This window comes from Giraffa tippelskirchi, chromosome 13 (assembly GCF_054371585.1).
Source record: "Giraffa tippelskirchi isolate mGirTip1 chromosome 13, T2T-mGirTip1v1.2.pri, whole genome shotgun sequence".
Lineage (NCBI taxonomy): Eukaryota > Metazoa > Chordata > Mammalia > Artiodactyla > Giraffidae > Giraffa > Giraffa tippelskirchi.
This window is the reverse complement of record NC_137287.1, coordinates 41,452,168-41,467,499: the sequence shown is the minus strand read 5'-3', so window position 1 is coordinate 41,467,499 and position 15,332 is coordinate 41,452,168. Positions and strand designations below refer to the sequence as shown.

General features: G+C 49.4%; 1 protein-coding gene and 1 non-coding gene across 10 annotated transcripts in view; both read right to left on the bottom strand.

Moving 5' to 3' along the window:
* The window catches only part of NPRL3 (NPR3 like, GATOR1 complex subunit), a 31,613-nt gene extending 22,012 nt beyond the window's left edge, over nt 1–9,601 (bottom strand). For 5 of the 9 annotated variants that reach the window (XR_014073514.1, XR_014073516.1, XM_081558507.1 and 2 more), the window contains exons 1-2: nt 9,297–9,601; nt 5,307–5,376 (exon numbers count right to left, since the gene is read on the bottom strand). Coding sequence is in view for 3 of the 9 variants with exons in the window: in XM_081558507.1 (XP_081414633.1) it covers nt 5,307–5,376; nt 9,297–9,414 (188 nt within the window). In the remaining 6 variants the exon portion in view is untranslated. The remainder of the gene's footprint in view (nt 1–5,306; nt 5,377–9,296) is intronic. The other 4 variants (XR_014073515.1, XM_081558508.1, XM_081558511.1 and 1 more) reach the window with 1 other exon arrangement.
* TRNAE-UUC (transfer RNA glutamic acid (anticodon UUC)) lies at nt 1,969–2,040 on the bottom strand. Its single transcript has one exon. It is a non-coding gene; the product is annotated as a tRNA-Glu (tRNA).
* Nucleotides 9,602–15,332: the final 5,731 nt, after the last annotated feature.

Here is a 15,332-nt window from a genome sequence, read left to right as displayed (position 1 = left end):
GCCACAGCAGCAGGCCCACTGCCCTGGGTGGGGGCGGCTCTGCCCACCGCAACCGGGAAGCTTCCATCCGACAGCTGCCCTTCTGAAGCAACCACCAGGGTCAGGGACAAAAGTCAGCAGAACTACAAGGTGGAGGCTCGAGTGGTCCCACAGGGCACGTGCTGCCACCCCAGCCCCCGCCCAGGCAGGAGGAGAGGCGTCTGCCCGGAGGAAGGCCGCGGGCATGGGCATGGCCCTGAGGAACCTCGTTAAGGCCCGGAGGCCAGGGCGGGGCTCCCTTCATGGGCCCAGGGGTGCGAGGCACCCCCGTGCCCCCAGAGCTGGCCCCTCGGTGCTGCCTGAGGCCCAAGGGGACGCATGCCCTGGAGCCCATGAACTGCTCCCATCCCAGGGCAGCTCCCGGGCCTCCCACACCCTGAACTCGTCACCCTCCAGCTTTTATTCGGGAAAAAATATTTCAGACGCACAAGAAGCGCAGATGCACTGACTGCGAGGATGGAGGGACAGACAGAGACGGGGCCACGGAGGAGGAAGGGCTGGGGAGGGCGGACGTGGTCCCAGCAGGACGGCCCTCTCCAGGTGCACGCTCAGGCCTCCCTCCCGCCAGGGTGTCAGGGTGGGGGTGTCACCACAGGGATGAGAGTGCAGGGCAGACTTCTCTTCGAGCCCAGGCCCGGGGCCTCCACTCTGCAGACACAGACGCCCCCCGTCCAACCTGGAGCCAGAGGGCAGGAAGTCCTGTGCTCACGCCCATCATCCAGGTGGGAGGACAGGCTGTGCAGGGAGGCCTCCGGCTCCAACAGGGCCCCACTCTGCTCCATAGGGGCCACTGAGGACACATGCCTCCCGAGCAGCGGGGCTGACGGCACCACCCCAGGGGCCTCTCCCCAGGGGCCGTGCTCTGAGGGAGCACCTGCCACGAGAACCCTCGCCCCCTGAGGAAGGAAGGCTGCACACTGTGCGCACTGCTGCTTCCAGTCAGCAACGAAGCAAGCAAACACCTCCGGGACTCAAGGGTCTAGGAAGGGGCCCCTGGCTCCCGCTCCTCACCCATAGCAGCGCTCACTGCCTGGTGTGGGAGGGGCTCGGGGCCCCTGCGGCAGTGGCTGCCTGTGCGCGTCCAACACCTGGACGAGTATAAAGGAGACCAGCAGCCGCAGGACTCCCTGCGGAAACTGCTAAGGCCCGGGGTGAGGTCACATTGGTGTCCAGCCTTCCTCCAGGACTGACATGGCCCTCTAAGCACCCTAAGTCGCCTGTGGCCCCCAAACAAACCAGACACAGAGGGTCTGTCAGCATGGGCCACCATGCCACGGGCACAGTCAGGGCTGCGGTCGGCCTTTCCCGCACGGACACCACCAGAGACGTTCTGGACACATGGGGCCTGCAGCCTGGTCTCGGCTCCCGCTGTGGGGGCTCCTTCCCCCACCAAGAGCCACAGATGGGCCTGAGCCCTGGCCTCAGCCTCCTGTCGAGGAACCTGAGTCCACCGGGCTGTGCAATGGGACCTGAGACTCAGAGGCAAGCAGTGATGGTCTCACTCACTCACATCTATAAGCCTCCAAACCCCAAGACCACCTGAGAGGCACTCTCCCCACCTGGGCCCAGAAAGCAGAGGTCTGCAGAGGAGACCAAACACAAAGTCAGGCGCTGCTTCAAGTAAAAGCCAACCCCCAACCCCCGGCAGGCACTCGGGGAGACCCCTCTGCTGTCTGGCCGCTCTGCTTGTCTGGGCAAGTCTAGCCCACACAGAAATCCACTCACCAGAGCTTAACACTACAGGTTTATAATGAGAAAAACAGCTGAGTGGCTGATACAGCATCTGCCCATGTAATATGCACAAAGACAGCTATGTTATGAGATGTGGGCTCAGGCGACAGAATAGTCATAAATAGCAAACTGAAACAAAAAGTGTCAATATTTGTTTGGGTTTTTTTTGGCTGTGACATGCGGCTTGTAGGATCTTAATTCCCCAACCAAGGATTGAACCTGGGTCCTGGCAATGAAAGCACCAAGTCCTTACCACTGGACCATCAGGGAATTTTCTCAGTATTTGTTTGCTTGTTTCCAAAATTTACAAAAATCCTTTTCCCTTGCTTTGATGATGAAAGGAGTGGTAAATATTGATATATTTTACTACAATAAAATAATTGTTATAAAAACTAACATTTCCGCAATAACTTAAGAGATTAAAAAAGAAAACACATTTAGAAAGATAAACCAGTGCAGCTGGAAGTCAAACAAAGACCGTCCACTCTGAGACACCTGGGAAAAGGGTGTGTTCTCGGGCCAGTCCAAAAACAGGGGGAGGGGCAGCTCGGAAGGGAGCTCAACTCCGCCCTCCTCGTTCTTGGGGCACCCAGGTGCACTGCGCACCTCCAAACCCGGGGGGTGCCCTGGCAGGGGCAAGAGGGCCCCCTGCACTACTGCCTCCTAGAGAAGTGCCATATAAAGCCCACAGGGACATTTCAGTGTGTGATGGGCACACGGCAACATCCAAGCCCGAGGACCACAGGGGACACTCAGCCCTGGGGACAGACCTCGCAGACCCCGAGAGATGGAGGGGTGATGACCAAGAGTCTCTATTGGGAGGAGCGGGTGGAGGAGACAAGCAACCCTGCTCCACCTGCCGAACACCCTCCCAGGGGCACAGCGCCTGCCGGGAGGAGGAGGCATTTGAGAGCACTCAGTCCCAGAGGTCCCTGGTGCCAGCCAACCTTGTCTGGGCGCTCAGATTCAGAGCACTAGATAGGTCCAGGCACAGAAAGGGCAGGGGCTGCGGGAAGCCTGGGCACTCGTGAGGCAGTCAGTCTGTGCACCCAGCAGGCCTCCCCCAGCATCGAGGGAAACCAGGAGTCCAGAATAAGCAAGGAGAAGGCAGCGGGAACTGAGACAGAGGAGGGTGGAGAAGCCTTGGCCACCCTGCGGCCAATCACCCACCAGCTGAAGGACTCACTCACTGCGATGGGACCAGGGCCGTCAAGACCACACTGATTCTGAAACTCATCAAGATTTATAAGATCACAATCAACACAGTGCTAAGGTCTGGCAGAAGTACCACCACTTACACTAACTGCTGATGTCAAGACTATGCCACCTGCCACATAAGAAAGAACAGAAGAACAGACTCTCCAGACATGGAAGACTTACCACACAGGCTTCCCAGGAATGGTCAAATCCTCACAAGTGAACTCGGGCTGGGCAAGAAGGAGGGTTAGTTCCCAGAAGCAAGAACAAGGCCGAGGACCCGAATCAGAGCCCAGCAGCACACGCACGCACTGGATGCCTGTGCAGTGCTCAGTCTTTCTGACCAAACCATGTCAACAAGATCACACAAGGTCCCACAGGCGGAAGGCTCATAGAACCACACAATGCCACCGAGTATCTCAGCCTCAATTCCCGAGACCCTGTGGCTGCTGCACAGCTGACCTCCCTGACAGGAAGACAGCATCTTTTCTAAACTTGACCTTCAGGCCTTAAGAGGAAACAGACAATATCCATCTTTTCTCCCTACTTGTCGTCACAGGTGGCCACTGAGAACCTGAAATGTGGCCAGTGCAACTGAGGAACTCAGTTTCTAATTTTATTTAATTTCAGTTCATCTCAACTTAAATGGCTAGCCAGTGAGAACAACCCTGGGCAGCACAGATCTGCATCCTCACTCCTCTGAGGCCAGCCACCACCACACTCAGAGGTGACCTGTCAGGCCTGTTAACACAGCTCCAATCTGGCAAACCGACAAGCAGGAACACTCTGCTGGTTCCAGAAGAAAAAGCCCCTCTGAGAACAACCAAGGAAAACAGGGAGTGGGTGTGAGGTGCATCACTGTGTTGCTCTGGGAATACATCTGAGCTGGGTGGGGGTCCCCTGGGTGTCGGGGCAGAGCAGAGCTTGGCAGGTCTGTAAGAAAAAATATAGCCAGACCCAGGGGCATTAACCCGCACCTCCGACGGTGTGGGGGCATGGAGCGGGGTCACCAGGTGCTGCTGCTGCTAAAATCAGCAAACAAAGGCATTCTTACATTCAATGAGCATCTGCAGAGACCAGCTCTCCCTAGGGAGCAAGCGTGTCTGGGATCCTGACTGACCCACAATGTCTTACTCCTGTCCCCTGGTTTCCTGTCTCCATTACACTAAATGCAGAATGAATTCCCCAGAAAACATCCTCACAGTCATTGAGGAAGTCATACTGTAAGCCTCTGAAAAGTCACTGCAGCAAATAGGTCCTGCCGGCCCTTCTCCCAGACTGTTTCAAGAGCTCCTTCTGAGTCTTCAGTGGGCTGAGCCTCACATCCACGGAGCTTGGAGGAAGGCAGGCAGGTGGCCAGCCCTGCTCTGGACCACCTGTGACACAGGAGGGGGACAAAATGCACTCAGTGGGTGTGCAATGCAATATGCCTTTCTATGTGCCTCACAGAGGAGAGTTTGTTCCCAGGCGCCACTTTAAAGAACAAGACATCCACAGGTCTCGATGTCAAGCAGAATGACCCACAGGATGCCCAGCAGTCCCCACATCCCTGCCTTCTCCTGCTGCTTCCAAAACCCACCCCCTTCAGAGCCAGTCAGCAGTCATGCCAGAGGCCCCGACATCCTCACAGAAAAGAACAGAAAGCACACAAGGCTATGGCAGGTGCCACGTTGGAGAACTGAGGGAGACGGCACTAACACCTCACACGGCCAGGGCCCCGGGTGGAGCCCGCAGATGCCCTTCCACAGACATAAGCTCACGCAGGACTGGCAGGTCACAATCTTTCCTCCTTCATCTGGGACTGTATTACTACTTATTAAGCTTTAAAATGAATGCAAGCAAGCAGAAGGGGCCATTTCTCAAGGTTGCCACCCTGAGAGCACTTCCCAGAGAGAAGAGGGGAGCACGCCCAGAAGGAACGGGACCTGTTTTCCTCTGGGCCCTAAAGCCCAGGTCACAGCAGTACTGGCTCTCAGCCCGCCGTGCCACCCGGACAGGCTGTGCTGCACCCAAGCACCCACATTCAACCTCTAGTCACAAGCTTGAGGACGAGGGTCCGAGGACAGCACTAGGGTCCCCTCCTCCGTGCTCCTCTCATGGGAGATAAACATCCTGCAAGGACATGGCCCCATCTAGTCTCCAGCCTGTCCCACCAACCACACAGCCCACAGCAGGATCATGGAACCGAATCACAAAGAAAGCCAGAGACAGGCGCCACAATCCCATGTCAGTCTGCCTGAAACACCCACCAAGTGGAGAAGAGGAACAGGGCTCCTGAGGGGGGAAAATGTCTGGGTGGACAGGGGATGGCGCCCACGGAGCGGCTGCAGAGCCCGTACCTGGGGTCCCCATCCTGGTCTTCGGCATGGTCTCCAGCGCTGCTGACAGCGTACCTGCTACGAGGCTTACCTGAGTGAAGGCAAAAGGGGAGAAAAGCTAAGAAAACAGGACCCATCCACATATGGGAAGGTTGTGGAGCCATTAAAAGTGATGGTTTCTGCTCTAGGACTAGAAGAATTAATACTGTTAGAATGGCCATACTACCCAAAGCAATCTACACAGATTAATGCAGTCTCTATCAAATTACCCATGACATTTTTCACAGAACTAGAACAAACAATCCTAAAATTTATATGGAATCACAAGAGACTCAGAGTTGCCAACTAATCCTGAGGAGAAAGAACAGAGCTGGAAGAATAATCCTCCCAGACTTCAGACAGCACTACAAAGCTACAGTAATCAAAACAGTGTGGTACTGGCACAAAAACAGCCACATGGATCACTGGAACAGAACAGAGTGCCCAGAAATAAACCCACACACCTATGGTCAATTAATGTTCAATAAAGAAGGCAAGAATATACAATGAAGACAGTCTCCTCAGCAAGTGACCTTGGGAAAGCTGGACAGCCACATGAAAATAAATGAAATTAGAACACTTCCTCACACCAAACACGAAAGTAAATTCAGAATGGCTTAAGTAATTAAATATAAGACACAACACCATAAAACTCCCAGAAGAGAGGATAGGGAAAGCCTTCTGATACAAATTGTAGCAATATTTTCTTAGGTCAGGTTCCCAAAAGAAATAAAAGTAAAAATAAATGGAACCGAATCAAATTCTTAAGCTTTTGCATAGCAAAGGAAACCACAAACAAAATGAAAAGACAATCTACAGAGTGGGAGAAAGTATCTAGTGATACAAATGATGTGACAAACAAGGCTTTGTTTCCAAAGTATAAAAACAGCTCATACAATTCAATATCAAAAAAACCAGTAACACAATCAAAAATGGGCAAAAGACCTAAACAGACATTTCTCCAAAGAAGACATACAGATGACCAACAGGCACATGAAAAGATGTTCAACATCTCTAATTATTAGATTGGTGGTTCAGTCACTAAGTTGTGTCTGATTCTTGCAAACCCATGGATGGTAGCCCGCCAGGCTCCTCTGTTCATGGGATTTCCCAGGCAAGATTACTGGAGTGGGTTGCCATTTCCTTCTCCAGGGGATCTTCCCAACCCAGGGATCAAACCCGGGTCTCTTACATTGCAGGCAGATTCTTCACCAACTGAGCCATCAGGGAAGCCCATTTCTCTAATTATTAAAGAAATCCAAATCAAAACTACAACTACACCAGTCAGAATTGCCATCATCCAAAAGTCTACAAATAATAAATGTTAGAGAGGGTGCAGAGAAAAGAGAATCTTCCTACATCGTTGGTAGGAATGTAAACTGGTGCAGTCACTATGGAGAACAGCATGGAGGTTCCTTAAAAAGTTAAAAACAGAGTTACCATTTGATTCAGCAATCCCACTCCTGGGCATATACCCAGAAAAGACAAAAACTCTAATTCAAAAAGATAGATGCACTGCAGTGTTCATAGCAGCTTTATTTACAATAGCCAGGACATGGAAGCAGCCTAAGTGCCCATCAACTGATGAATGGATAAAGAGGATATGGTACATATATACAATGGAATTTTGTTGTTGTTGTTCAGTCACTAAGTCATGTCTGACTCTTTGCGACCCCATGGACTATAGCATACCAGGATCCATGGGGCTCTCCAGGCAAGAATACTGGAGTGAGTTGTCATTTTATTTTCCAGGGGATCTTCCTAGACCAGGGATCAAACCCGTGTCTCCTGCATTGGCAGGAAGATTCTTTACCACTGAGCCACCAGGAAGTTCTACAATGGAATGCCATTTTGCAGCAACATGAATGGACCTAGAGATTATCACACTAAGTGAAGTAAGTCAGAGAAAGAAAAATATTATATGATTATCACTTATATGTAGAATCTAAGAGATAATATAAATAAATTTATTTACAAAACAGAAACAGATTCACGAACATAGAAAACAAATATCACATATTAAGACAAAAACCCAAAAAACAAAAACAAATATCATATATTAACACATATGTGGAATCAAGAAAAATGGTACAGATGAACCTATTTGCAGGGCAGGAATAGACACACAGATGTAGAGAACAGACATGTGGTCACAGTGGGGAAAGGAGAGGGTGAGACAAATTGGGAGAGTAGGATTGACAAATATATACTGATAGCTAGCTAGTGGGAAGCTGCTATACAGCACAAGGAGCTCAGCTCAGTGCTCTGTGATGACCTAGATGGGGGGATGATGGGGTGGAGGTCCAAGAAGGAGGGGATATCATGTACACATAAAGCTGATCCACTTTGTTGACCTGAAGAAACTAACACAACATTATAAAGCAATTATACAAAATATCTTTATAAAAGACAATAAATGCTCCACAGGAAAATACAGACACTCCTTTTGTTAATAATCTTGGAGATCAGAAGGCCTTTCTATGTAGAACAAAACTCAGAAACCACAAAAGAGACTGAACACTTGACTTCACAAAAATCAAAACTCAAAAGGCAAACTGGCTAAGTATGTACAGCTTTGTCACAAAGGCCTGTTTTTTCCTATATATATTAAAAGTTTCTTCCAACCAATAAAGAAAAAAAAATCAAGCAATCCAAGAGGAAATTAAGCAAAGGTTATGAGTAGGTTCTTAACTAAAAAGGAAATCCAAATGACTACAAAAACAGGAAAACATGCTCACTCTCAATCAGAGGGCAAAAGCCCATTAAAACTACTATTGGATAAGTTTTCACCTATCTCCTGAACAAACATAGAAAAATATGATCTATTAAAAATACATGGCTCAACACAATCATGTAAAGCAATTTTCCTCCAAATAAATAAATTTTAAAAAATACATGACTCACTATTAACCCTTGGATCCAAACATTTCATTTCTGGGAATTGATCATATATTCTGCAGAATAAAAAAACATACGTAAAAGACATTCTCACTGCTAGCAAAAGACTGGAAACAACTTAAATGTCCCTCAACAGAGGATTGGATGAATAAAGCATAGTAAGTTCCTCCTATGATTCTGACCATAGTTTTGAATCTATATCCAAGATGTAAAGTTAAAATGAAAACAGGGCAGAAGACTGAACAGTGTGTTCACTTGTGCTTAGAAAATAATGTACATATATGCTTGCATTTACACATAAGATTCTAGAAAGATGCACAGGAAAATGGTAACAGCATCTGACCCTACAAGGAATGTGGGTGGCTGGGGGTCAATGAGAGGAAAGAACCATCTTTTCATAATCTAAACCCCTCTGGGCCTTTAAAACTTTTTCCATGTTAACAAATTTTAAAGTAATTTTTAAAAACTAGATTAATTATAAATTGAACATTCACAATAGTGAAAAACCACAAGTAACCTAAATGTCCATTGGCAAGGAAAGAGTATGTTCCTACCAGGCAGCTGTGTGCTACACCAAGAGGGAGGTAATCTGTCTGCTAGGCAGGAAAAGGCTTCAAGACAGACGGTTCAATGGAAAAAACAGCGACTGAGAACATCCTATGTGTGGGAGGGGGAAGAAACCCAAAGTAATAAACTATTTTTCTGTGGACGTATACTTGGTGTCTATGTTCACGAGGAACCGCTTTTTAAAATGTTAAGTGGTTAACGGGGGAGGAGCAGCAGAACTGAGGGGAAGTGGCCAAAGAAAACTCCGATGTCCCTGCATTTCGTAACTTCATCCTAGCTGAATACATTCACACGGTGCTTTAGCCCACGTTAAGGCTAGAGACACCGATGAAACGCTAGCAACGGTGATTTGACATGTTGAAACTATGAGTGATTCTTTTCCTACTCCTTTTACTTTTCTATGCTTCCCCAACACTCTGTGACGAGAAGGCACCGTCAGTACGGACACAACACGGTAACCGGCTTCACCACTCACAGCGAGGGAGGCGGCGCCCGGCGCCCACTTACTCGTCTGGGACGCCGGGTGTTCCTGGCTCCTCTGGAAAGGGTACCTGAACAGCAGCTTATTGCCCCGGCTCCCCGAGCTCACCAGAATCACGCTGATGGGGCTGGTGTTGTCCCCCATCCTGCCGGGGGCCCGGGGAGGGGTCGGCCCGGGGCCTGGGTGGGGGTCCCCCGAGGACGTGGGGCGGGGTAAGGGCCGGGACCCGGGACCCAGGGCCCTGAGGAGGACCGGCTGGAGGCGGGGGCCGAGCGGAGCCAGCCCCACGGAGCCCGTGGGCCCCGCACCCAACACTCCACCTATCGCGGCCGGAGAGGCTCGCGAGACTTCGCAACAGTATGAGGCAAACTTGCGGAAGACCGGCGACGTCTGCGCAGGCGCAAGGTGCTGTATGCGCAGGCGCGACGCCGGCTCTGGGCGCTGGACTTACGCGCATGGCTGCGGCGGCCGGCTTCTGACTAGGGGAGCCGGCGAGAATGCAAATAGTAAGCTGGCCGGCTTGGACTTCTGGTTCGAGGGATATCTCTAAACGTGGCTTTCTTTGTTATAAAAGTTAATAAAGTACCCAGAGAGTGGGAGAAATTGTTTGCAAGTCATACATTTGATGAGGGAATTGTGTCCAGAATATATTTTTTAAAAACACTCACAACTCAACAGGAAAAACACAAGTGACCCCCTAAAAAGTGGGCAAAAGACGTGGATAGTTCTCTGAAGAATATAGACAAGGAACCTGGAAACACGTGAAAAGATGCTCAAACATTACTAGTTAGAGAAATCCAAATAAAAACTGGTGAGGGACAGGGAGGCCTGCCATGCTGCAGTCCATGGGGTCCCAAAGGGTCTGACACAACTGGACGACTGAACAACAGCAACAAATCAAAACTAAAAGGAGATGCTGCATCACACCCACTAGGATGGCTGTACTTGAAAAAAATAGGGAGCAGATGGTGAAATCGGAATCTTGAGACACCACTGGTGGGAGCTGAGGGGATGTGGGTTCCTTTGGGGTGATGAAAATGTTCTAAAATTGTGGTGGCTACATGACTCTCTGAACATACTAAAACCCACTAAATTGCACACTTTGAATGGGTGGAATGTATGATACGTGAATTCTATCTCACAAAACATCTGCTTTTAAAAAGTAAGAAAAGCACTCCACCCACCCCACTCCTGTGGTCCCAGGAGGTGACTGTGGTGGACAGTCTATTGTGACTGTTTCCAAATCTTCTGAAGCACATCAGATGGATGGGAAAGTAATCAATGGGCTAAAGAAGGCGTATTTTCTTTTATTTATCTAGTTGTGTGTGTTGGGTCCTAGTTGCCGCATGCAGAACCTTCACTGCATTAGGCAAGATCTCCCCTTGTGGTGCCCGGACTCTCTTCAGTCCTGGCAACAGTTGATGCATGCAGCTTTTGTTGCTCCAAGGCATGTGGAATCTCAGTTCCCTGACCAGGAATTGAACCCAAGTCCCTTGCATTGCAAGGCAGATTCCTAACCACTGGACTACCAGGGAAGTTCCAGAAATGAGCATTTTCATTGCCAAAGTAGCTTCTTTCACTGAGGGTAACACAAATGTGTATTTTGCAGAACATATTCATGGGTTGAATCTCCCAGGGTAATGGTACATGTTCTGAAATGTCTCAGATGTTGCCCACAAACATATTGCCGTGCCCAGGACTGCATAACATTGACATTTTTTTTATCCCAAAAAAAATTTCAAAAAAGGAAAATAACGTCTCATGTTGCATTTTTGTATTACTGAGGAACAGGACTAACTGTATTGCTTATTTGCCAGAGCCTAAGAAGTGCCTTTATGTTTCCTTTTGTCTTTTTTGAAAACTTCCTTACTTATTCATATTTTTGGCTGCAGTTGGTTCTTCATTGTTGTGTGCAGGCTTTTCTCTAGTTGCGGCGTGTGGGCTTCTCATTGCAGTGGCTTCTCTTGTTGCGGAGCTCAGGCCCTAGGACACATGGGCTCCAGTAGTTGTGGCTCAAGGACTCTAGAGTGCGGATGCAGTCAGCGCAGCGCCTGGGCTTAGTTGCTCTGCATCATGTGGGACCAGGGATCAAACCAGGATCCCCTCCATTGCAAGGTGGATTCTTAACCACTGGACCACTAGGGAAGCCCCTGTTTGTCCTTTGTTAATGGGATCTTTCTTTGGTGAGATACTTTTATATCCATAGCCTAAAAAATGCTATAGATATTATGGATAATGAAAGAGTCATTTCTTTCATATAGGGCCTCATGTTCTATGTAAAATAAGGGTAATAACACAAATGGGGCTTCCCTCGTAGCTCAGTGGGTAAATAATCTGTCTGCAGTGCAGGAAACCAGGTTCGATCCCTGGGTCAGGAAGATCCTCTGGAGAAGGAAATGGCTACCCACTTCAATATTCTTGCCTGGAAAATCCCATGGACAGAGGAGCCTGACAGGCTACAGTCCATGGGGTTGCAAGAGTCAGACACGATTTAGCGACTAAACCACCACCACAGCTAACCTCTGTTACAGATTCTGCAAGCCCTTTTCCCAGTCTAGAATATATTGATTTTTTAAAAGATTGTATTTATTTATTTGACTGTGTCCGGTCTTAGTTGCAGCATGCAGGATCTTCATTGCAGTGCCTGGTCTTCTGTAGTTGCAGCACACAGGCTAAAGTTACTCCACAGCAGGATCAAACCCATGTCCCCCACATTGCAAGGCAGATTCTTAACCACTGGGCCACCAGGGAAGTCCCTAGAATATACTGATTTTATGTATCATCAAAAGGTTTCTGAGTTCTCCCCCAGTTCCCATGAATGTCCTCGGAATGGAAACAAGAACACAGGAGCAGGAGGTGAGACTGGGAGAGCTGTATGGATGAGGCCTCCCTGCCGGATGCTGGGAATCTGTGGGCACCCAAATGTGAAAGCTAGGACTCTGGCTCAGGTCTCCTTCCTCTGACTTCGCTGGACATGCTGTTGCCCCACTGGATGGGCCTATGACCCCAGAACTGGCTGTGCTTGGGCTGGGGGAAGGCCCAAAAGTGGAGAAACCACCATTCCTATATTACCCTCTCAGGGCCCACTTCATGCTAGCAACCTTCCCCAGAGCATTCATTGTGTATTTTCTGGCTGTGTGGCTGATGACTTTTCGTTGTAACAAGCAATGGAATCCATGAATGGTGAAGGGAGCTCACCAGAACACATCCCTTCCCAAGGCTCAGATGCAGGACTGTCTTGGGCTGGACTGAAGGGAGTGGGGGTCTCAATTCCACAGCACCCTCCCCAGTGGCACCTCAGTGTCCGTGTCCGTCTGCCTCCCTGGGCTATTAGGGAAACCAAGGCTCATGGTCACTCCCTGGGCCGTCCAGCCAGCGGCCAGCAGCAGAGGGACTGAGGGTAGGTAGCCCCACTTTGGGCTCTGGTTCCCCAACAGGAACAGCAGTGGGAACTAACGGCCTCCTGGGCAGCATCGTGCCCAGGCTCGGCCTCTGCTCACTGCAGGGTGTGCCCTCAGACACTTCCCTGCCAGCGCCCCACTTCTCCAGGTCCTCATTTTCTTTGTCTTTTCTGAGGGGAAGCCATCCCTTGTAGCTTGTAGGATCTCAGTTTCCTGACCAGGATCTGAACCTGAGCCACAGCAGTGAAAGCACCGAATCCTAACCCAGGGCAGGGCCAGGAGGCTCCTTGGACGGCTAGGCCTTATCGATCCTGCCACTTGGTCTGGCCCCGATAGAGCCACTATCGATGGTCGAGTGCCAGGCGGGGTTCACGGACCCTATCTCAGACCGACGTGATATCTCCACCATCTCCACCGCAGGGTATCTGCCCAGGAAAATCATTCACCTACAACAAGAACAACAATAATCTTGAACACTCACAGCTGTGTGCCAAGGTCACACGGCAGCAGCTTGTCCGTCCTAAGATTGAGGTGGAGAAACCGCTCAAGGTTAAAACAGTGAAACCAGGGCTCACAAGGGAGCTCATCCTGCCCAGGGTCACCCGGGGGTTGCTCTCAGTTGGGGGAGGCTGGGAGGAAGCATTTGCAGACCCCTGTCTCAATCGTCTGCTGAGACCACGGCCCCTCTGAGCTCAGCCCCAGTACATAAGCTCAGAACAAGCCTGGCACTTGGAATTTGGCCCAGAGGCCAGCAGGTCTCAGCGCCCTGAGGCCCTGCACAGGCCCAGCCCCTCTTGTTTCAGGTGGGAGAGCAAGGCCCAGAGACAGAAGGCCTCGCACACAACTAACCTCGGTCTCCTCTGCCCACTGGAGCTGCTCCTCCTCCACGGAAACTGAACGTGTAAACTTCCCAAGCCTGCGTTTCCTTATCTTGAAACATGTCATCTTGAAAAATAAAACTTCTCTCACAGAGCTGAGGGGCAAACACCTGACATGAGAGTACCCAGTCCACACCACGCCCAGGACTTAGAGAACACTCGGTTCACACCAGTCAGAGCCTGTCCGCAGATCTCACCTCACTTCACACAAAAGCAATCCAAGATGGACTGTGGCCAGCTCGAAGGACCAAACAGCAAAGTTCTTAGAAAAGTAATGCAGAAGGTTCACTTCACCTCAGCCTTCAGTATAATGCTTATTCCACTTCTTAAAAATTTGAGGGAAAATTTGCATAACACAAAATTAACCATTTGAAAGTGAAGTTAATTCCGTGGCACTTCGTATATTCATAATGAGTGCAACCAGGATCACTAACTAGTTACAGAATATTTTCATCATCCCATCCTCCCCATCCCCACCCCCAGCCCTTGGCACACACTCATCCACTTTCTGTCTCTTTGGGTTTGCTTGTTCTGGACACTTCATATAAGGGGAGTCACATAGTATATGGCTTTTCATGTCTAGCTCCTTCACTTAGTGTAACATTCTCAAGGTTCATCCATGTTCTGTCAGTGCTTCATTTTTACATTGTTTTCAGTCGCTCGGTTGCGTCCAACTCTTTGCGACCCCATGGACTGCAGCATGCCAGGCTTTCCTGTCCCTCACCATCTTCCAGAGTTAGCTCAAACTCATGTCCATTGAGTCGGTGATGCCATCCAACTATCTCATCCTCTATTGTCCTTTTCTCCTGCCCTAAATCTTTCTCAGCTTCGTTTTCATGATTGTTTAGTAAATATCTCACTGTATGGAAATATCATTTGTTGATCCATTCATCCATGGATGGACATTTATGTTGCTTCCACCTTTTGGCTGTTACGTATAGAAAGGTACAACATTTTTAAACTGAATTTTTAAAAAATCACTTAATTTGACTCCACTAAAATTATAAATTTCTGCTCAACCAAAAACAGCAGTAAGAGTGTGCACGCAAAGTACAGATTTGGGGGAGATACGACATATGAAACTGACAAAGAACTTACATCCAGAATATTTTTGTAAGTATTCAGTTCAGTCAGTTCAGTCGCTCAGTTGTGTCCGACTCTTTGCGACCCCATGAACCACAACATGCCAGGCCTCCCTGTCCATTAGTATTTTAAAAATTAATCATTTATTTATGGCTGTGCTGGGTCTCCGTTGCTGCATGCGGACTTTCTCTAGTTGTGGCAAGCGGGGGCTACTCTCTAGTTGCAACACGCAGGCTTCTCACCACAGTGGCTTCTCTTGTTGCCAAGCATGGCCTCCAGGCACGCTGGCTCAGTATAGTAGTTGTGGTGTGCCGGTTCAGGTTCAGCTGCGCCTCGGCATGTAGGATCGTCCCAGACCAGGGATCATACCATAGCCCCTGCATTGGCAGGTGAATTCCTAACCATGGGACCACCAGGGAAGTCCCTACCTAGAATCTCTTTAAATTTCCTATAAATCAATAATAAGACTGGCAACACAGTAGAAAAATGGCCATGACTTGGAAACTTCAACAAAAAAAGGAAATGCAAATGCAATGCAAAGGACAGCAACTATGTGAACAGGGACCTAGCTCAGCAGTGTCAGGAAAGTGCAAATTAAGACCACCTGAGAAGCTAGTATACACCCAGCAGAAAAGCTGAACCGTGAGTCACCCCCCCAACCCGGGTGGCAAACCTTTGGAAGGGTGTGGAGCAAGAAGAA